The sequence below is a fragment of the Xyrauchen texanus genome, chromosome 3, assembly GCF_025860055.1.
Source record: "Xyrauchen texanus isolate HMW12.3.18 chromosome 3, RBS_HiC_50CHRs, whole genome shotgun sequence".
NCBI classification, from domain to species: Eukaryota; Metazoa; Chordata; class Actinopteri; order Cypriniformes; family Catostomidae; genus Xyrauchen; species Xyrauchen texanus.
In genome coordinates this window covers 7,478,784-7,500,479 of record NC_068278.1, presented here as the reverse complement: position 1 = coordinate 7,500,479, position 21,696 = coordinate 7,478,784, and the positions used below count along the sequence as shown (strand labels likewise).

The window sequence follows — 21,696 nt, the reverse complement described above, 5'->3', positions numbered from 1 at the left end:
TGTTGCAGGTTAGTGGGAGAGGTTAGATATTTTCAGTAATAAGCAAGCTTCCCAACATCAATGCACACATGCTAATGACACATTCATCATTATTTTCACGGTGCACTTGAGAATGACAATGTGGTAGTGTGTGTGCTTGAAATGAAGTCACTGACAATGGTCACAGAACGAAGAAGAAAGTGGGAAATTCATACCTAACGTTAGCTGTGCAATACCTAGAAAAACCAAGAGTAGTGTATTTCAGGATGCTCTTTAAAAGCCTGCTCAATAAAAAATCTTTTTATTCATTAACATTTTAAAAGTATGTCAAAATAGAATTATGTGTAGTTTACCAACTCTAAAGAGACCATTTTGAGAAACAGATTCCTACAGAGATTGTCAGTTTTACCTTCATCTTCAGACACATCCAAGAGCTCATCAACTGTCTCTGGGAAACTCATGCGATGTTTTTCTGTGGTGGTCTGAAAGGGAAGGATTTATTAGGTGACATGGGTATGTAGAGGCTACAACAGTTTGTTTCGGTCCACAAATGTGTTTCTTCAAAAATTGACATTTCAGACAAGCTGTCAATTGCAATGCGCTCAGCAAAATGCAATGGTTGATCTTGCTATTCGTTTGAACTATTTTAGTTAAAAACACACAATAAATACTGTAACTGGACAATTATGTCTACAACACAAGTTACTTTTTAACATATAATACATTATTATTTATAGCACTGTTGTTTAATAGCAATATCATACTCACAGGAGTGTTGTTTTATTGAATATCAACGCTGTGATTACCTGCGGCCTCGCGCCTACTGCCATATCACAGCCGTGCTGATTTTCAACAGCACTCTTTCTTGAGTGATGTTACTTGAATAATCACACTGAGACTGTTTGGAAACTGTAAGCAAGGTAACTCACCATGGTAACTGTTTCTTCAGTGACCAGTTTAAGCACATCGATGACTGAGATGTATCCAAGGCGCTTTGCAATCGCAAGAGCAGATATGCCATTCTAAAGGAGATGAAACATTTATTTGTGTTTGTTTCAAATCTCAAATTCCAACATCTTTCTTTAGTGAACTAGACTTATAACTTAATTTACTAACTTAATTAAATAATCTTATTAGTGTATGTATATATATATATTTTTTTATCAAATTGATTACATGGTGTGCCGATGTATTAATCTAATTAATCGCAATTAATCACAGTAATAAATTGTATATATATATATATATATATATATATATATATATATATATATATATATATATATAATAAATGTAGTTTTGCTAAGTATTAAACGTAGTGTAATACAAAAAAAAACACGTCTTGAGATTCCTAAGTGAAATTTGCACTTCATCAATCTGTGTTTTGAACAAGAGCATGTTCTCATGTTGTGCTGTCTGCTGAAGGATTGGTTTGTTCTCTGTATAAGCTGTGCGTTGCCTATTCAGCTGAAGTTTCGCTTACTGCCCCCTGGAGAAAACAGGTGGTACTTCAAGCTTGAATTGCTTTGGAATCTTCCTCGTTACGATCCGGGGACATGGTTAATTGCGTTAATTTTTTTAACGCATCATTTTTATATAATTAATCGCACTGAATTAACGTGTTAAGTCGACAGCCCTGGACTGGGAAATGTATCTTGTTAATTTCTGCGATTAATGCGTTAAAAATAATTAAAGGGATAGTTCGCCCAAAAATGAAAATTCTCTTATCATTTACTCGCCCTCATGCCATCCCAGATGTGTATGACTTTCTTTTGCTGAACACAAATAAAGAGTTTTAGAAGAATATTTCAGCTCTGTAGGTCCATACAATGCAAGTGAATGGTGGCCAGAATTTTGAAGGTCCAAAAATCACATAAAGTCAGAATAAAAGTAATCCATATGACTCGAGTGGTTAAATCCATATTGTCAGAAGCAATATGACAGGTGTGGGTGAGAAACAGATCAATATTTAAGTCCTTTTTTACTATTAGTATCCATTTTCACTTTCTTTTCACATTCTTCTTCTTTTGTTTTTGCTGATTTTCATTCTTCATGCATATCACCACCTACTGGTTGGGGCTGGTCAAAGGTGAAGATTTATAGTAAAAGAAATGACTTTCACCCACACTTATCATATCGCTTCAGGAGATATGGATTTCACCACTGGAGTCCAGTGGATTACTTTTATGCTGCCTTAATGTGATTTTTGCATTGCATGGCCCTACAGAGATTAAATATTCTTCTAAAATCTTAATTTGTGTTCTGCTGAAGAAATAAATTCATACACATCTGGGATGGCATGAGGGTGAGTAAATGATGAGAGAAATAAATTTTTATTGTGATCTTAAGACATTTTTATGCAATTTGTAGGATAGGCTGGAGAATTTGCATGATTAAAGATAAGGACACTGATCAATTAAAAGAGGTTGCGCTCTTACGGATGTGGTTTCATTGGGTTGTGCTCCATGCTTCAGGAGCAGTGTCACAATGTCCGTATGGCCCTGCTGCGCGGCCTGATGTAGCGGTGTATACTCCATCTGACAAACACATACACAAGACACAAAAATCACAAATGAGATCTTCAGTTGTTTCACAACAGATCTCATCAATGTCTAAAACTGTGCACAGATTTGATACCAAAGTCTGCATTAAAAATTCAGAGATTTAAATATGAACTGAAAATTGAAACAAACGAGTCTCAGAAGACCAAATTATCTGAGCAATGCCATCAACATTAATTTTGTTATTTTTTTCTCCCTTTTTTCTCCACAATTTGGAATGCCCAATTCTCAATGTGCTCTAATGGTGCATTCACATACAACGAAGCAAGCTTTTCGCAAGGTGCGATTACATACAAAGTCAATGCAAAGATGCGATTAGATGCGAATTCGTGCCGGGTTGTGCAAATGTAGCGAATGGTGTGACTCGAACACGTGAAATCGCTTCATTCACGTATTCGCGATAGCTGAAATTTGAGCGAAAAATTTGCATGACGTGTTGTCAGGAAAGCCTAATAGCATTGAGATTGTCCAGATGTCACTGACGTACTGACGTAGTAGCAGAAGAAATCTGGAAAAATGGATGAAAAAAATAGTTGTAGCGGTGTGTGGGCACCCAGCATTGTATGACACAACTTCATACCTGTACAGAGACCGGATGAAAAAAGACATCGCGAGGAAGTTGGACTACCTGGTAAGTTCTGAAAATATGCGCGTCTACTTGATTCCAGCTATTGGTTGTACTTTACTATGAACCAAGTCATAGAAGCCCCTCCTCCTGTCCTTTTCCGAAAGAGAAGGGGCATACTCGCAGGTTCGCATTACTCACGGGGTCAAACTCGCACGAGCAATGCAAGGCGAAAATTTTCTTCGCGTTGTATGTGAACGCACCATAAGTCCTCGTGGTGACGTAGTGACTCGCCTCAATCCGGGTGGCGGTGGACGAATCTCAGTTGCCTCCGCACCTGAGACCGTCAGTCCGCGCATCTTATTGTGTGGCTTGTTGAGCGCATTACCACGGAGACATAGTGCGTGTGGCGGCTTCACTCTATTCTCCGCGGCATCCATGCACAACTCACCACGCGCCCCACCGAGAGCGAACAACATTATAGCGACCACGAGGAGGTTACCCCATGTGACTCTACCCTCCCTAGCAACTGGGACAATTTGGTTGCTTAGGAGACCTGGCTGGAGTCAATCAGCTGCCCTGGATTCGAACTCGTGACTCCAGGGGTGGTAGTCAGCGAATTTACTCGCTGAGCAACCCAGGCCCCATTTGTTGATATTTGTATTTATGCTATAGAGCTTTAGGGGACACATCTGAAATATAGTTGTTACTTCAGTTAAATGTAAAAAGAACATTTAGTCTCGGTACCTTTGAATCAAAACTTCACATCCTTGACATTTATTTCTTACAAAGCTGAATAAAGCAGAATAAATATTTAATTTACCCTGGTTTTGCTGTTTACGTTGGCCTGTTGCTGTAAAAGGAACTTAACCATCTTGATATTGCCGTAATGACAAGACACATGAAGCGGAGTATAACCCATCTAAAGAGAATTCAATCGTAATCATTAAATCATGTAAAATGCATCACACTATGGAAAAACAACGTGTTTCATATAGCATAAATATGCAAGTTTTTACCCGTGTGGCAGCATAGACAGATGCCTCATGCTTCACCAGTATATCAGCAATGCCATCATGCCCTTCCTGAGCTACAAGATGTAGGGGAGTCAGTCCGCTCTGAGGAGGGAAAATAAGCAAGTGTACCGGTTTAGTTCAGACATGTACAAAGGTGACATGCTTTCACAATGTGCTTCGTTCTAAATTGAGGAAAAGGGATCGGCAAATCTTTGTCACCATTGGTAAATTAAAACATTTAAAAAAAAAGCTTGCCTTGTTGCCCAGATTTACATTCGCCTGTTTAGAAATGAGCAACAACACCATGTCTGGTTGACCCTCCTGGGATGCGAGGTGTAAGGGTGTGACCCCTTGTAGTGACTCAGCATTGGCAGAGGCTCCATGCTGCAGAAGACTGCTGGCCACCTCCACCTGGTTCTGCTTGGAAGCGATATGGAGTGGAGTATAGCCATTCTGAGGAGACAATAGAACAGGTTGATACAGTGATAAACACATATTTTAAAAACACACTCTCTGACAAAACATTCTCTTTGCTTGTAAATTATTTTAAATAATCTGTAGATATTTTAATTAGAAAAAAAGCAAAGATACTAGAATTTTTCGCTTTTTGTTTAGTACTATGTTTGTTTTTGTTTACTACTTAGTTTAGGAGATCTGTGTCATACCCGAGCTGCACAGTGTGGTGATCCACCTTTACTGAGCAACAGATTAACCACATCCAGGTTATTATGATGGACAGCCACATGTAATGGTGTGAGTCCAACCTTAAGAGAAAACAACAAAAAAACATATCACATCTACATCCTCATCACTACCATCTATAATTTTTAATCTAACTAGTGGCAGAACAATATATAGTGCACATTATGCTAATTTCATCATCAGCACAGAGCGAGCGTAATCTCTGTGTGCAGCCCAGATTATCTGAACAAGTGGACATCCTGCAAATCCGCCTGCCATTTACTGTACTAAAGTAGTATCACAAATCAGTCGAGTATACTTTTAAAGGCTGAGCACTCCACCATACGCAAGACTGAACAGCATGTGAAAAGACGAAGTATACCTTAGCCTTTATTGTAATCAGATTACAGTTACTGACTTAATTTCAGTAAATGTCTAAGAAACACACTGGGCATCACATTTGTATTTTTATAGGTTTATGGGAGTTATGACTAAAGTTATTACTAAGTTATTACTAGATATTACCAAAGTTATTAAAATTGTATTACTTCTTCCATAAAGTTGTGAGTAAAGTAACCTGACAGAGTGCATCTCTGTTTGCCCACTTTTTAAACCATTTGGATAACAAAAGTATTTTTCCCATTCATTTATTCCATAGAATTTTCAAAATATCCTTCAAAAAAGAGTTCTAAGCCATGAACCAAACCAACCAGGTGAATCACAACATTAAAGTCTTTGATTTGAAGCAAAAAACTATTTGGAAATTGGACAAAATGTACAAGACTATGTACGTATTGTCAGAAAATGAACTACAATCCCATGAAGCATTGCGAAAGACATAAACATATTAAAAACAAAGGAAAAATTAAAAACTATTGAATTTAAGGTTGTTGATTATATGTAAATATATATATATATATATATATATATATATATATATATATATATATATATATATATATATATATGTATAAGTTTATTGCTAAATATTCCGATATATACAAATATACAACAGTTAATTCCGGTCCTCAAATCTGATTGGACGAGAGACGTTCCTTGAGCACTAATGGTGTGACAACATCAGCACCCGTGTGTATCACTCGTGTGTATCACTACGCTTGTGTTCCTGCCGTTCTAAACTAAAGTGTAAGAGTAGTGCATATCTGTTAGGAGTTACTGTCTTTATTTTTGAAATTACATATGTTAGCCAGCAGGTGGTGGCAAAAGATTATTTTTGTGTGTAATATGAGCCAGTTGGTGACGTAAAGTGAATCCGTTAGTCACTGTTTACATAGAACAGCGCTCCGTGATCCATCATATTACGCTACATTACTTAAGCTAGTTTTAAACGGCTTTAAATGAATCATCGCAGCTGAGAGACACAACAGACTGTTGAGGCACTTACCGAGTTTCCACATTGGATACACACTGTTTAAAATGGCGGAGGACGTCGCTGTTTCTGTAGTCAACGACTTTTGCGCGGCTACCACGCAATAGGGAGAAATATCCCCACTTGGATGCTATTTTTCAACTGAGAAAGCTGATCTTCATCTCTGCTTGGGAGTGGCAACAGCTGATCAAACACGCTTCGTTTCTCTCTCTCTCTCTCTCTCTCTCTCTCTCTCTCTCACACACACACACACACACACACACACACACACACACACACACACACACACACACACACACAGAGACAAAGACACATAGACAAGCACACACCCATCAATCCATCCTTGTTTATGAAATAACTTGTTAGAAACAGCACAAGCCATGATACTATTTCTGAAGTGACATTTTTTAATTACTAACGGAGGCTTGGATGCATCATTTGGTTTGAACCAGCAACGGCAGATTTTCATCCGTCGCGTAAGAAAGTAGTTCTATGCACAAATGCGTTTTTATGACCATACTCGGTTTTTCCTAATTTTTGTAAATTTACTTGTTCATTGAACTGTGGTATATAAGCAATATTACACTCGCAATCATGCTATATGGCCCTACATCAGCACTGTTCTTGCTCATGTGATATTACTTAAATTTATAAGCAGTTTGAGTGTGAAGGGAGAGCGACGCGATTGAATCATTAATAGTGCGTCATGGAAGATGGTGCTGGACTTTGTTGGCCGTGGTTCTCTAATTGATGGGTCTTTCTCTGCTGGATCATGGAAAGAGTAGTTATTCACCAAGAAATCTGCTTTTCAACACAAAAAAAAAAAAAAAGTAGTAACATGGACTCACGGTAGTTCTATCTTTAAAGGTTTATAAGTTATTGGTTAAAAGTCTATGTATAACATTTATGGGCTTTTTACTTCCAGAACCAGACTGTTGTGTTCCATTACAAAAGTAATTAGTAATCTATAGTCGATTACTTTTTGAGTAAATTCCCCAACACTGTCTATAGATAATAACACTTTCTATTAAAATATTTCTATCTGTATAAATATTTCTTAGTAAATTTTGAGTAAATATTGTGTAAAATAAAGTTCAAGAAATAATTATAGAAGTATACTAAAAGAAAACAGTTCATTAAATGTCAGTAGTTCCCCTTCTGTCGCTCTCTCCACGTTGTGTCGGAGAAGCGACACTAGGGGTCTCTCTTCAGCGCCGATATTCACCTCTGATCTATTGAAAAGGGCCAATGGGAGTTGGCAGTCAGTATTTGCATACCCGCCTCGGACATACGGGTATTTAAGCGGGGCAAATACGGGAGTTCATTCAGAAAATTTCTTCGAGCCGATGGTCTGTCTGCAGTTGCTGCGAAGTTTACACACCACTATAAAACGTTCCTGTTTCCTCTGACGATCTGCATGCTGTTGGATCTTGACGGCGCACAACAGCTGCTTTCTCCTTCACTTTGCACGGCGTGCATTGTTGTCCCTGAGCTTCGACAGCGCAGACACACATACACACTGTGTATATTAAAAGAGTTATTTTCATTAAAACAGCAAATTTCTCTAAAGAGCAAACACAGCGGCGTAGAACGCCCTTTTCAGGACGCGCCTTTCTGAAGATGCCTTTCCGCCTCTGTGTAGTTTTTGGAGGCGGTGATTTCTCCCCACCTCTGACGGTCATAAAACCGCCTGGCGTACCTGGGTTGCGTAAACACGCAGGCAGCGCTTTTTATGAATGGTCTATGTTTTCAGTATGAAAACATAGCCATGACAGCATTGCGGTCGTAGGCTTTCTCTTGTAGTGAGAGAGAGCTTCAGCCGCTCAGCCTCGCCTCCTTCCCACGGGATTGAGGCAGGCGCCATGGCGATGAAAACGATCTGGGGTCAATGACGGGCTGCGCTTGCCGGGTGAACCCCTTGAAACCCCCGCCTCCCGCACGCTTGCTGTTTTCCGTCCGGCTCGGGATGAGCATGCTCTCCAATGGGTTATGTTTTCAGCCTGAGAACATAGCTGCAGCAGCGTTACGATCTCTGCTTTCTTGTGAGGAAGAAAGCCACTTCAGCCGCCCTCGCTCCTCGCCTCCTTCCTACAGGATTGACGCAGGCGCCGCGAGCGATGAAGATGATCCCGGATAATGGTGGGCTGCGTTGCCGGGTAAAACCGCCGAAACCCCCGCCCCCTGCACGCTTGCTTGCTCCCTCACGAAGCTCGGGATAAGCGCGGTCCGCCTAACGGCCGGCCGCCCGGTCCCTGGAGCTCCCGGACATTGGATGACGACATCACCGCTGCATCGGAAAGCGTCACAGCGGCATCGGATGCGGATAACTCGCCTGGGCCGCCACCATCGGGTCTGCTTGCCCAGTCTGAGCCTGACGCACGGAGATCCGCTATGCTTCCCCGGGCTTGATGATTCACGGGCTGGTGCGCCGCCCACAGCCGCGCCTCGCTTCCTTCCCGGACGCGCACGACGAGCTGAGCGAGCCAAGCTTCCTCGCCCTCCACTCTCACTACCCTCGGCGGTAGAACGGTCCCAGACCGCTCCCCTGCATGCCATGGCCCCTCCCTGCAAGTCCACCGGGCCAAGGCACTTCAAGATTTGCACTTGGGTAGTCCTGTTCTTGACGTGCTGCAGGAACTGCACTCGACAGGCGATGTCCACCCTCGTGGTCCAGAAACATAACAAATGGACTGGATCTGGTCAGTAGAACAGGAGGTAGACAAAGCACGCTTTCTCAAAACTCTCCAGTCTCCCAGCTTCATTCGGCGACACCACCTGACCGACTCCACCCAGCAGTCCTCAGTGGTGAAGAAACAGACGGAGGCCAGGTCACACGCCCTGCCCCCGCCAAGAACCTGCCGCCAGGGGCCATGCCCTGTCTGCTCGCCGAGGGCGCCCTCCTGCGCTTTCAAGGAAGAAAGGAAGTGGTGCTCCACCTCAACGAACGAGCGGGCCTAGCCTCAGCCCCGCTGAGCTCCCCGCAGAAAGAGGACGCCCTCGCCTCACGGACCCCCTCGAGGACCCGGAAGGCTCCCAGGCGCTCCTGAGACGACTCGACCCAGAGACCGAGACGCTAGCTCCGAGGTGGTAAGACCTCTCCGCTCCCGGTGGAGGGCCGGAGGAGAATCCTTTGTTTTTACATTTTCCACATTCTCAATAATAGAGCTATTTCCTTTGCCTCTGGGTCACCTGGCTCGCAAATGCCGTTCTCACGGCAATCTGCTTTCAGATTATGACAGTCCCGTACACCGGACGCGGCGATCCCGCCTTCCGCCTGCCCACGACTGTCCCTCGGCCGGCCGGTTCAGATGAGTCCAGAGGACGCCAGCATCAGACCTCCTCCTCAGTCACGTAACCCGCCTCTGCCGGGTGCGCGGAGCAAGGTAAGTGCTTTGAGTCTATTCTCAGCACCTCAGCCTCAGGCCGCAACGGCCGCCCGACGCTGCATTACCTGTTCCGCCCGCTGCGAGGCCCCGCCGGTACGCCCAAAATACTCGCCCCTTTGGTGCCCCTAACGTAGAGCTGGGAAGCGTGGCTTTCGCTTCCCAACGCATCACGCTGGCTGCACCGACCATTCGACTCGGTTACGCAATTCAGTTTGCTCGCTCCGCCCCCTTCAGGGGCGTCCGCTGAAATCACAACCCTCTTAGCCAAGGGCACGGTAGAGCCCGTCCCTCCAACCGAAATGAGGAAGGGTTTCTACAGCCCTTACTTCATTGTACCCAAGAAAGGCGGCAGCTTACTGACCAATCCTGGACTTGCGAAGTTTTCAATCGGGCCTTGTTAAAACTCCCGCTCAAAATGCTCACACAGAGAAATATTCTGGCTGGCGCTCAGCATCTAGATTGGTTCGCAGCGATAGACCTGAAGGACGCGTACTTCCACGCCTCAATTCTGCCACGACACCGACCCTTCTTACGGTTCGCGCTCGACGGCCAGGCGCTCCAGTACAAAGTCCTCCCCTTCGGCCTGTCTCTGTCCCCTCGCGTCTTTACGAAAGTCGCAGAGGCGGCCCTTGCCCCGCCACGAGTAGCCGGCATCCGCGATTTCTCAACTACCTCGACGACTGGCTCATCCTAGCACACTCTCAAGAGTTACTATGCACACACAGAGACCAGGTGCTCCGGCACCTCAGCCGCTTGGGGCTTCAGGTCAACTGGGAAAAGAGCAAGCTCACTCCGGTTCAGAGCATCTCTTTTCTCGGGTTGGAGTTAGACTCAGTCTCAATGACAGCACGCCTCACGAGCGAAGCGTGCTCAGTCGGTGCTGGACTGCCTCGCTTCCTTCAAGCCAGGCACAGCGGTCCCTCTAAAACTTTTTCAGAGGCTCCTGGGGCATATGGCGTCCTCACGCGGCGTGCGCCGCTGGGGTTGATGCATGTGAGACCACTCCAGCACTGGCTCCAGACTCGAGTCCCGAGACAAGCATGGCACCACGGCACGCATCAGGTAAGGATCACCCCGCCTGCCTCAAAACACTCCGACCCTGGACAGCCCTCTGCTTTCACGGGCAGGAGTGCCCCTGCAGCAGGTGTCCCGACGCGTCCTGGTCACAACCGACGCCTCCGGTCCAGGTGGGGTGCCGTGTGCAGCGGGCACGCAGCAGCGGGCCGCTGGAAAGGGGCCCCGCTGCGCTGGCACATCAATTGCCTGGAGTTGTTGACCGCCCTTCTTTCTCTCAGGAAGTTCCTCCCGTTAGTTCGGGACAAACATGTCCTCGTGAGATCGGACAGCACCACAGTGGGGCGCATACACAACTCGCCCGCTGTCTCCTCCTATGGAGCCAGCAGCGACTCAGCCTGCACCACGTCCCCGGCAAGCTCAACGTCGTGAGCGGACGCGCTTATCACGACAACGCCTGCCCGGCGGGAGTGGAGGCTTCACCCCAGTCGGTCCAGCTGATTTGGGAACGGTTTGGCAAGGCCCAGGTAGACCTGTTTGCCTCCCAGGAAACCTCCCACTGCCCGCTCTGGTACACCCTAACAGAGGCTCCCCTCGGACAGACGGCTGGCACACAGCTGGCCCTCGGGCTGCGCAAGCACGCATTTCCCCAGTGAGCCTTCTTGCACCGGTGCTGTGCAAGGTCAGGGAGGACGAGGAGCAAGTCACGCTAGTGGCCCCCTACTGGCCCACTCGGACTTGGTTCTCGGAACTCAGGCTTCTCGCGACAGCTCCTCCCTGGCGAATTCCCCTGAGAAAGGACCTCCTCTCTCAGGGACGGGGCACGCTCTGGCACCCGCGCCCAGACCTCTGAAACCTCCACTTCTGGTCCCTGGATGCTGATTGCGCTCGCCTCCATCAAGAGGGTCGGGGACCTGCAAGCGTTCTCTGTCAGCGACACTTGCCTGGAGTTCGGTCCGGCAGATCCGTCTGTGATCCTAAGACCACGACCGGGCTATGTGCCCAAGGTTCCTACCACACCATTCCGAGATCAGGTAGTGAACCTGCAAGCGCTGCCCCGGGAGGAGGCAGACCCAGCCCTTTCGTTGCTGTGTCCAGTGCGCGCCCTGCGCATTTACCTGGACCGCACACAGAGCACCAGATGCTCTGAGCAGCTCTTTGTCTGCTTTGGGGACGGCAGAAAGGGAATGCCGCCTCCAAACAGAGGCTCGCCCACTGGGTTGTCGACGCCATCACACTGGCTTATCACACCCAGGTCGTGCCCCTACCCTTGCGGGTCCGAGCTCACTCAACAAGGGGTGTTGCGTCCTCGTGGGCACTGGCAAGGGCACCTCCCTAGCAGACATCTGTAGAGCCGCGGGTTGGGCAACACCCAACACCTTCGCGAGGTTTTACAACCTCCGCGTTGAGTCGGTTGCATCTCGTGTTTTCTCAGGTCCGAGCCCGTAGAACTCGGTAACACGTAGACCGACCGGCCGGGTGGATCGCTTGCGCTCAGCCCTTTTCCTGACGTCAAGGTAAAGTAGTGTGCCTTCTTCCCAGGGCGCCCCACTCCGAGTTGGGACCCTGGTTGATTCCTCCCCAGCCCTCCGGGTCCGCGGTTCAGCGGAGGAACTCGCCGACCCAAGCCACTGCGGGTACCCTGATGGCCACCCCGTACTGGTATAGGGGCTCCACAGGTAAAATAAGAAGGCCTCCGGTTCGGACTCCCCCTGTGTGTAATTCCACGGTTCTGTCCCCTTACGAGCGGACCCCCGTGTCTCCCTTAGGCAGTTACAGCTGCCCCGGTCGCTGTGCTGTAGCAACTCCCCCTTTCGAGGCTGGATCTACCACCGCACCATACTTTCCACACGAGCCCTAAGACGCTTCTCCGACACAATGTGTCGTTCCCTCCCTCGGGGAACGGAGGTTACATACGTAACCAAACGTTTTCAACATCACATTTGCCATCATTACATTGTGTTATGCACAGTATCTACAGGAATAATATACCTTGCTCTCTAGATTTCGGCATCAGCTATTGGCTGTTGAAAACCCATATCAGACAACATTAATTTGAACTATATGAACATGAATGTTAATTATGTAATTAACTATTCTAAACCAGGATTGGATTATCCCAATAACATGTAATTGTAAGCACAATCTAAACATGAATGTATGCTGTTAATTCATACCTTGCCTGCAGCATTTGGGTTACCTCTCTCTAAAAGCAGCGCTGCTACATCTATTTTTCCATATTTGGCTGCCACATGAAGTGGAGTGAAGGCCTTCTGCAAGACACCCATCAAAAAAGGCATTCACATTTAAAGAAAAAGCTTAAAGGAATAGTTCACCCAAAAATGAAAATGTTCTCATCATTTACTAACCCTTATGCCATCCCAGATGTGGATGACTTTCTTTCTTCTGCTGAACACAAATTAAGATGTTTAGAACAATATTTCAACTCTGTAGGTCCATACAATGCAAGTGAATGGGTGCCAAACTTTGGACACTCCAAAAATCACATAAGTCAGCATAAAGGTAATCAATAAGCTCCAGTGGTTAAATCAATGCTATAGGTATGGGTGAGAAACAGATCAATATTTAAGTTCATTTTTGCAAGAAATTCATCTCCCTGCCCAGTATGCCTGAATAATGTGAATCACCAAACACACAAGAAGATGCTGCCTTACGTGATTTTGGACCGTCAAAATTTTGGCACCCATTCACTTGCATTGTATGGACCTACAGAGCTAAGAAATCTTCATTTGTGTTATACTGAAGAAAGAAAGTCATACACATCCAGGATGGCATATGGGTGAGTAAATGATGAGAGAATTGTCATTTGTTTGTGAACTACCCCTTTAAATACACAACCCAAAGAACTTTCAAACACTAGGCTGAGGCAGCACTGTACAGTACCTTGGTCATTTTGGTTAGCTGGGCATTCATGTCAATTAGGATGCTGGCAGTTTGTGTGTGCCCCTCACGGGCAGCGATGTGCAGTGGGGTGTGTCCTGCGGTAGTGGTGGAGTTGGGGTTGGCCTTGTGCTCCAGGAGCAGATTCACCATCTCATTGTGGCCCATGCGAGCAGCACAGTGTAGTGGCGTCTGATCATCCTGATGGAGGTGAAGGTTGAGATTTTGCTTAGATAGCCTCATTTAAAGCTTGTTTTAACAGAATAAACCCTTCTGTATAAAAATAATGACATCTGTGATGTTCGGGTCAAAAACGACCTGTATAGTTTTCAATAGATTTTCAGTAGATTACAGTACACTCATTGATTATCTATCCACATGAAAATTGACATAGTCTTACCTACATGTTTTTACACTAAACTACTATAGTAGCATTTTAACTGGAAAGTGTGCCACCTATATGTCAGTTGTGGTACTACTAATGTACAGAATATATATACAGTTATTACTCAGCTTTACTGTAAGGATTTACAGTACTTAAAATAAGATGATACTTAGTTTAGTTAAAATTACTTGTACTTTAGATTACTTTTACTTCTGTATGTAGAAGACCTTGTAATATTATTTCTAAAATGGCCACCTTCTTACTTTTATGCACATGTCTTTTTGAGGTAAATTCTTTGCTGATTTTAATAAAGTAAAAGTAACAATAATGTTCATAAAGTGAGAGAGAAAGAGAGAGAGAGAGAGAGATCTTGTAGCACCCTTCACTCAAGAGAAGCTTCACAGCTGCATTGAAAACCAGCATTAATTACCCCTGTGTCAGATTTGACGTGAACATTAAAGGTGGAGACAAATGTTTGACATATTGTTTTTTACATATTAATTTTGTTAAAGTTGAGGATAATCCAAAAGCATTTTGACAAAATGTAAGATTACATTTGTAACTTTTAAACGGGTCAAAAATAACCTGAAAATAATAGAAAGGTTAAAGACCAAATTGGTTGTATAAAAAAAATTAACAAAATTAAAACCACAAATTAAAATAATAAAATAAAATACATTAAAATAAAATAGAACTACTACTTAATTTTTTTAAAGGAATAAAACTTTTAAAAAGTTTACAAAAATATTAGGGCTGTCGATTTAACGCGTTAATTCAGTGCGATTAATTATTTTTTTAAATGCAGCGTTAAAAAAATGTACTCAATTAATCGCAATGCCCCCGTATAAAGAAGATTCCTGAGAAATGCAAGCTTGTAGTACCACCTGTTTACTCCAGAGGGCAGTAAGTGAAACTTCAGCTGTATGAAAACGTGCAGTTTATACAGTGAAGAAAACAACCTTCAGCAACAACACAAACATGCGTTACATTCTTGCATTCAAAACACTTCATGGAGCGCAAATCCGAACGAAGTGATCTGAAGATGTGTTTAAAGATTGAGTATTAAACTATATTTAACTTGACACCGTGACCTAAACATTTTATGTTTATGATGCGATGGACCCGAGACGCTACACAAGCATGTTTGATGCAGGTGTAAACTGACAGGTCCTTAAACAAGCCCTCATAATAAATCTCCAACTGATTTACAAATTCACTTGTGAAATGGATTGCTGTGAACTGTATGCCAATGATTGACTTATGATCAATAATATGGTAGTAAACAATACATTGTATTCTAAAGCCGCTTTTTGTATTGTCTTATCAATGATGAACTCTTCTGCTACAGGAATGTGATGCACTTTAATTATCTGAATATTTTATATTATATATATAATTGTTAAATATTTAAAGATAACTATGTATAATTTTTTCATCATTATATATTTAATTATTGTTATATGAGGGGCTTTCTCACCAAATAATTAATTCGATTAAAATTTGTAATCGATTGTAAAAAATATTTAAAGTACAAAAAAATTTAGAAAATAAAATAAGGAGTACCTTGGCTTTAGCGTCAACTGGTCCTGCGTTTTGTAAGAGGAACTCAGCAACTTCACAGTGACCTGCTCGAGATGCCATGTGCAGAGGTGTTTCCACTTTCTAAAAATACAGATTAATACATTATAATAACATGATCACTTACTATTACTGCAAAAGCAGAGCTCACACTTTTTGGAGCTTAACAGTTGTGGTCACTGTGAATTGTGGCTGTATGGAAAAAGCTATTTAAATATTGTGTTCAAATGGCATGAAAAATCTAAAGCATAATTTTTGGGTAAACAATTCCAGTAACTGTTGATAATATGTCACTTGCTTACCACGTTTGAGGCGTGTGGGGAAGCTCCTTTCTCCATCAGTATCTTCACTATGTTCAGATGACCCATAAAGGAGGACACATGCAGTGGAGTCAACCCAGACTGTTGGACAAAATTCAAACTTAAACAAAGAACTTTGCAGTCTTATATTATCGCTGCATGATATGGTTTCTCAGAGAGCTGTACTTGAACTTGAGACTCTATTTATAATGCATCTCTCTTTTCGGTGCTCTCTAAAATGCAGTGGTGTGTGGTCAGCCCCTTCAAACCCTTCATAGAAGGGATGGTTGGGGCAGTAATCCTCAGAAGGGATCGCACATCATTGCTTAGCTTAATAATAACTTCCTGTTACACACCTCTGTAACAGCCTCCAAAGATGCAGAATGCTTCAACAGTAGGTCCATTACTCGTACGTGGTTCTTCTTACAGGCAATATGGAGAGGCGTGAAGCCATTCTAAACATGCCATGAGAGCACAAATATGTAAGTGTATTTTAATGAACATTTTATGGTCAAATGCAAACAAAAAGATATTGAAATATAGAAATACAGTATATTATACACAGGCACACATACTGTACACATATGTGTGTGCACTAACCAGAGCACGTGTGTTAGGTTTGGCTCCTTTATCCAGGAGCACTTTGGCCACACGATGATGTCCACAGTGTGCCGCCACATGCAGTGGTGTAAGGTGGTCTAGAGTGATGTCATCAATCTCTGCATTATACTGTAACAGCTGTCTGATGCAGTCCAAATGATCACCCTGGGCTGCCATATGTATAGGTGAAAGGCCGTTCTATGAAGTGATATTACCAGAATGTTTACACATAAGGTATAGCCACTTTACTTTGAAAAAAAGAGAAGAAAACACAATTTGAATGCCTACTTTGGTCTTGGCCTGTATTGGGGCTCCTTGGTCCAGAAGGATCTCTATTATTCTTACATGGCCATTTCTGGCAGCACAGTGAAGAGGAGTTAACTCATCCTGTGATTAATAGAATAACAAATGTGTGGACAAATCAAAAATGATTTCAAATTCCTCAATGTGAGAAGAGTTTAGAATTGTGGCTTCATCACATACTTTAGTCTTAGCGTCAATCTTTGCACCCCGGTCTAGCAGAAGTCTGACCATGATAACATTTCCTCTCCTTGATGCAATATGTAGAGGTGTGATCCCATTCTGGAAGAAAGTCACAGTAGTTTGCATGTTGCAACAAACAGATATAATATAATAAATAGAGGAACAATGTGGAAAAATGGAAAGCGTTCAGAAGATACACCTTGGGTGTGAAGTTCACATCAGCTCCTCTGTTTAGGAGAAGCTGGGCTACGTTCAGGTTCTCATAGTGGGCCGCTATATGGAGTGGCGTGAAGCCTGTCTGGAGGGGATCATTGGAAATTGAGTAAGTAACCAGCACATGAAGTCAAGTTCTTCCACACCAGACACAATCCCCATTCTAATGTTTATATTAGGAGATGGTGTGGATGCATGCTTGATCATATACATATATTGTTAGCAATGGGTGTAGTTGAAATAGACAGAACCATTAATTAAAAGGGTGGATATACTTTTGGCAATGTGATATATATGTTTACATAGATTAAAGCAGCAAGCCACGAGAGACCATGAGTTACAGAAATTGTACTATGGTTGTTAACAGTAAACCCCTCTTTACCATAGTGAATTCACTGTAACACATGGGCTCAAGTGACTTATTGGTTTATTAAACTGGTGGCAACAGCAATATGATAAAAGACACCAATGGTCAATGAATAATTACAATTATAAATAATCCTTATAGATATGGGTGTTTCTAAAACGTTTGTCTTCCAACAATGTTCAAAAGTGTATGTAAACGCATCACAGGAGATTTTATGCAAATATTTTTTTCTGAAAGTCGTTAAAAGCGCATTTCACATTCTGCATTGTGTTTCTGTGGTTGAAATGACCGTGATGGAAACATTTTAAAAGTTTTTCAAATAAACTGGCCAACTACTTTGGCTAGCTAAAGCTAATTTCACAGCTAAAATGTTATGTAAATTTTCACTTACAATGGAAGTGAATGGGACAATTTTTGAAGGGTTTAAATGCAGAAATGTGAAGCTTATAATTTCATAAAAGCACATATTAATTATTCTGTCAAAACGCATGTATTATTTGAGCTGTAAAGTTGTTTAAAGCATAGTTTTATACAGTCATTTTAGGGTTTTCGTGGCAACTAGGTTGTCAAATTCGCTATAACTTTAAAAAGAAATGGTTAGTAAGTGAATTTTTCATACAAAAATCATGTTAACACACATATTGTTTATGTCCTGTTGCTATACTTGTGAGACAGTGAGTATTTAACATTTACAAATTGGCCCCATTCACTTCCATTGTAATTGCTTCACTGGAACCCAGATTTTCTTTAAAGAAAAGGAGGGACAAGTCAAAAATTCATGTGTGGTAATCAAGATTGTGCAACAAATGCTGTCGATTGAGCTTAACTTGTATTGAACCCAGAATATTCTTTCCTCATTAGTCATTTTTTCCTCATTAAAAAGTTGAACTCCTAAAGACATGAATTGTAATTTTGCAGTGTATGTATGAAATCATGACCACTCACATTAAAATGAAGACTCCAGTCATATCAGTAACATTATAAAAGCTGTTTTATTCTACATGGAGAGGGTCCACACATGGGGGCTGCCATGTTAGAATCACATGACCAGCCGAATACTACTTGCTTAATCTCAGTAACCGTCCTGTTATTGGACACTTTCACTCGTTGATTAAATTAATCATGACTGACTGTGAATACTAAATTTCTACAATGGCATCTGAAACTGAAAACTAGTGATTTGAAATCACGCTACATCCAAGCCGCTAGGTGTCAGTGTAAGTACAAGATGACACAAAGACAAAAGTTACTGAGTGCCCCTTTAAAGTGACCTTCACAAAACAAAAAGAAAACAAACAGATGAGATCTATTAGTTTTAATAAGTTTTCATATAAATCAACTCCTCGGACATGAAATTGCCCAAAGTTGAAGAAACACCAATATATGGCTTATCGACAAATGTATGTATATATACAGTATATAAAAGCCATATACATATAGTGTGTATATATATATATGTGTGTGTGTGTGTGTTTGTACACAAACCTTGCCCATACACAAACCTTGCTTAAGACATCAGCATTTGGGTCATTCTGTAAAAGCACAGCGGCAGTTCGGGTGTCATCATTTCGGGCAGCGATATGCAGTGCAGGAAGGCGGACCTTGCCCTTTGTACCGTGGTTTATGAGCAGGGCCACCATATTCTCATGGCCCTGCTGAAGAGCCACAGCAAGAGGGGTAAAGCCATCCTGCCAGAAAGAGACACATAAGAGGCAGAGTCTCAGACCTTCAGGATAAAACAGAACACATTTCATTTAAAACATAAAACACTTTGAGGATGAAAAGCTCATTTCAGCCTCTGTCACAGATTCTTTAATTTGGTTATTTAAATTATTTTATTTTTTTGCCTATTTTGCCCAGTCTTTTTTATAGATGTGTTTTATTGTGATCACTGTGAATCCTGAACCTTAAGTGAGAAAGGTGAAGCATGCAGTATATTCTTTAGCTTTTTGATCACTTATAACTTCTGAATGATGCCTCCTTCCAGAAATGTTGGCAGTGCAAGACACTCCTGGATAGATGAACATCTGTGTCAAGTGTTATAAGCTTCACTATCTCCACCAGAGTTTGTCAGAGACTAAGAATAATATCAATAATAACAGCTTTACCAAGCCTGCTACAATTTGACTGTGGCACTATGTGCTGGCTTTGTGATCTGGAAAGAGATGGATTATATTTTTCTCGTTTCTCTTGGCTTTTGTGAGTTTCTATGTGTAAATAAAAATGTATTACACTAATTAAATTCGTTTTTATTTATTTGAATATATTTGGAATATATACTTGTTATAGTATACAGTATACTGTATATACACTCACTGAGCACTTTATTAGGAACACCTGTACACATACTTTTTCATGCGATTATCTAATCAGCCAATCATGTGGCAGCAGTGCAATGAATAAAATCATCCAGATATGGGTCAGGAGCTTCAGCTAATGTTCACATCAACCATCAGAATGGGGAAACAAATGTGACCTCTGTGATTTAGACCGTGGCATGATTGTTGTTGTCAGGCGGGCTAGTATGAGTATTTCTTTTTCTGCTGATCTCCTGGGATTTTCACGCACAACTTTCTCTAGAGTTTATTCAGAATTGGTGACCTGTGAGCATGTTGGTAGCTGAGTCACAACGTAGCGTTGTGACTCAGCTAACCCTACTCAATTTTCATTTATATATCTAAGCTTTTTCGCTAGTTGCTCGACATTTTGTTTTATGTTTGGACATTGGGCATCGACAGCATGTCTTCTTGTCAAAGAAAATTGGCCGGCAAGCAAACGCAGCGTGATCAAGCGCACAAGGCAGATAAGATGGAGGAGACTCTCGCCGCCATGATTGCTTCTGCTATGAAGAAACAGCAGCAGTTTTTTGAAGCACAGTTTAAAACTTTTCAAGCCAGACTAGATAATATTCAGTCAGTTTTCCAGCTGCTCTTATGGGGTAAGAGAACTGCGGGATCGATATTCCAGTCTGAGCAGCCTGGTTGGCAAAGTGGAGAAAAATTACAACAAATCTGCAGCCAGATTGATGACCTTTGAAGAAAAGATGGCTGATTTGGAAGACCGGAGCCACAGGGACAATGTTCGTATTAAGAATCTACCGGAAGGCGTGGAAGCCATGAATCTCACGGCATACGTCTTGGGATCTTTACCTGTCTGGTTCCCTTCGCTGGCTGATGCTAAACCGGAGATCATGAGAGTTCATCGCATCGGCCCTCCCAATAACTCTGGCAGGCCTCGCATGGTCATTATGAAGATGCTACGTTATACTGATTGTGATTCAATACTCTGAGCTTCCAGAAAATCTCCAATCAAGGTGGATGGGAAAGATATCAGATTTGCTGTGGACTATAGTGCTTTCACTATCAACCGGCGGCGTTCCTTTATAGAGGTAACTAACAAGTCTAAAACATTTTTTATGTACCCCGCACGGCTGAAGATAATGCAAGGTTCGGCTCAGCACATTTTTAAGTCCATTTTGGAGGTTGAAGACTTTCTGAGTGGTTTGGCCACAGGTTTTTCTCCCTTTCTTTCTTCATTTGTTTATTCTTATAGATTGATTGTCTAGCGTAAACAAAATGTCACAATTTGCCTTTTAGTGTAAGCTTCTCTGTTAATTTTGTTCATTGCTAATTTTGGTCATTAACATGTTAATAATGAGTGGGGAGCGGTAACATTGTGTCTGCCGCCCTTCTCGGGGTCACGTTTTCCATAAGGTGGATAATGGTTCACCCGATTGTTTTTCCTTTTTCTTCAGTTATATTTCCTTTTTTATATATATTATATTCCTTTTTTAGTGGATGCTCTGTTGGAGATTGTTTTTGTTTTTTGAGGGTAATTGGGTGTTCTCGTTGGTTGTGGCGACCAGGCTGGGTGGGTATTTCTCCCTTTGTAGAGTGTATATTTTTGTGGTGCATTCTGTTTATGGTTTTATGCCCAGTTAATTGTTTTCTTGGTCTCTTTATGCAAATTTTTTATGCTAATTTATGGCCACAGAAATGCTTCACATAGTTAGTTGGAATGCAAATGGGCTGAATGGTCCCATTAAACGTACTGCCTGTCTGGATTACTTACATAGGCAGCAGGTTGATATGGCATTTATCCAAGAATCACATTTAAGAATGTCAGATGTTCAAAAGTTTTCTAACAAGTTTTATTATGTAGCCGCCTCATTCTCATTGGATAGTAAATCAAGGGGTACTTTGGTTGTGTTAAAACGAAAGCTTTCCTTTAACATTCTAGAAAGACATAGCTGTGAGGAAGGCAGAGTATCATACATAA

At 42.5% G+C, this 21,696-nt stretch overlaps 1 protein-coding gene across 1 annotated transcript in view; it reads right to left on the bottom strand.

Annotated features, from left to right (window-relative positions):
• Positions 1-21,696, bottom strand: part of LOC127622052 (ankyrin-1-like) — a 188,933-nt gene that overhangs the window by 69,801 nt on the left and 97,436 nt on the right. Inside the window, exons 6-23 of the mRNA XM_052095963.1 lie at positions 18,921-19,106; positions 17,038-17,136; positions 16,839-16,937; positions 16,644-16,742; positions 16,356-16,553; positions 16,112-16,210; positions 15,759-15,857; positions 15,442-15,540; positions 13,497-13,694; positions 12,770-12,865; positions 4,787-4,885; positions 4,377-4,574; positions 4,125-4,223; positions 3,929-4,027; positions 2,418-2,516; positions 909-1,001; positions 389-461; positions 195-215 (exon numbers count right to left, since the gene is read on the bottom strand). Coding sequence (XP_051951923.1) covers positions 195-215; positions 389-461; positions 909-1,001; positions 2,418-2,516; positions 3,929-4,027; positions 4,125-4,223; positions 4,377-4,574; positions 4,787-4,885; positions 12,770-12,865; positions 13,497-13,694; positions 15,442-15,540; positions 15,759-15,857; positions 16,112-16,210; positions 16,356-16,553; positions 16,644-16,742; positions 16,839-16,937; positions 17,038-17,136; positions 18,921-19,106 — 2,053 coding nt within the window. The remainder of the gene's footprint in view (positions 1-194; positions 216-388; positions 462-908; positions 1,002-2,417; positions 2,517-3,928; positions 4,028-4,124; positions 4,224-4,376; positions 4,575-4,786; positions 4,886-12,769; positions 12,866-13,496; positions 13,695-15,441; positions 15,541-15,758; positions 15,858-16,111; positions 16,211-16,355; positions 16,554-16,643; positions 16,743-16,838; positions 16,938-17,037; positions 17,137-18,920; positions 19,107-21,696) is intronic.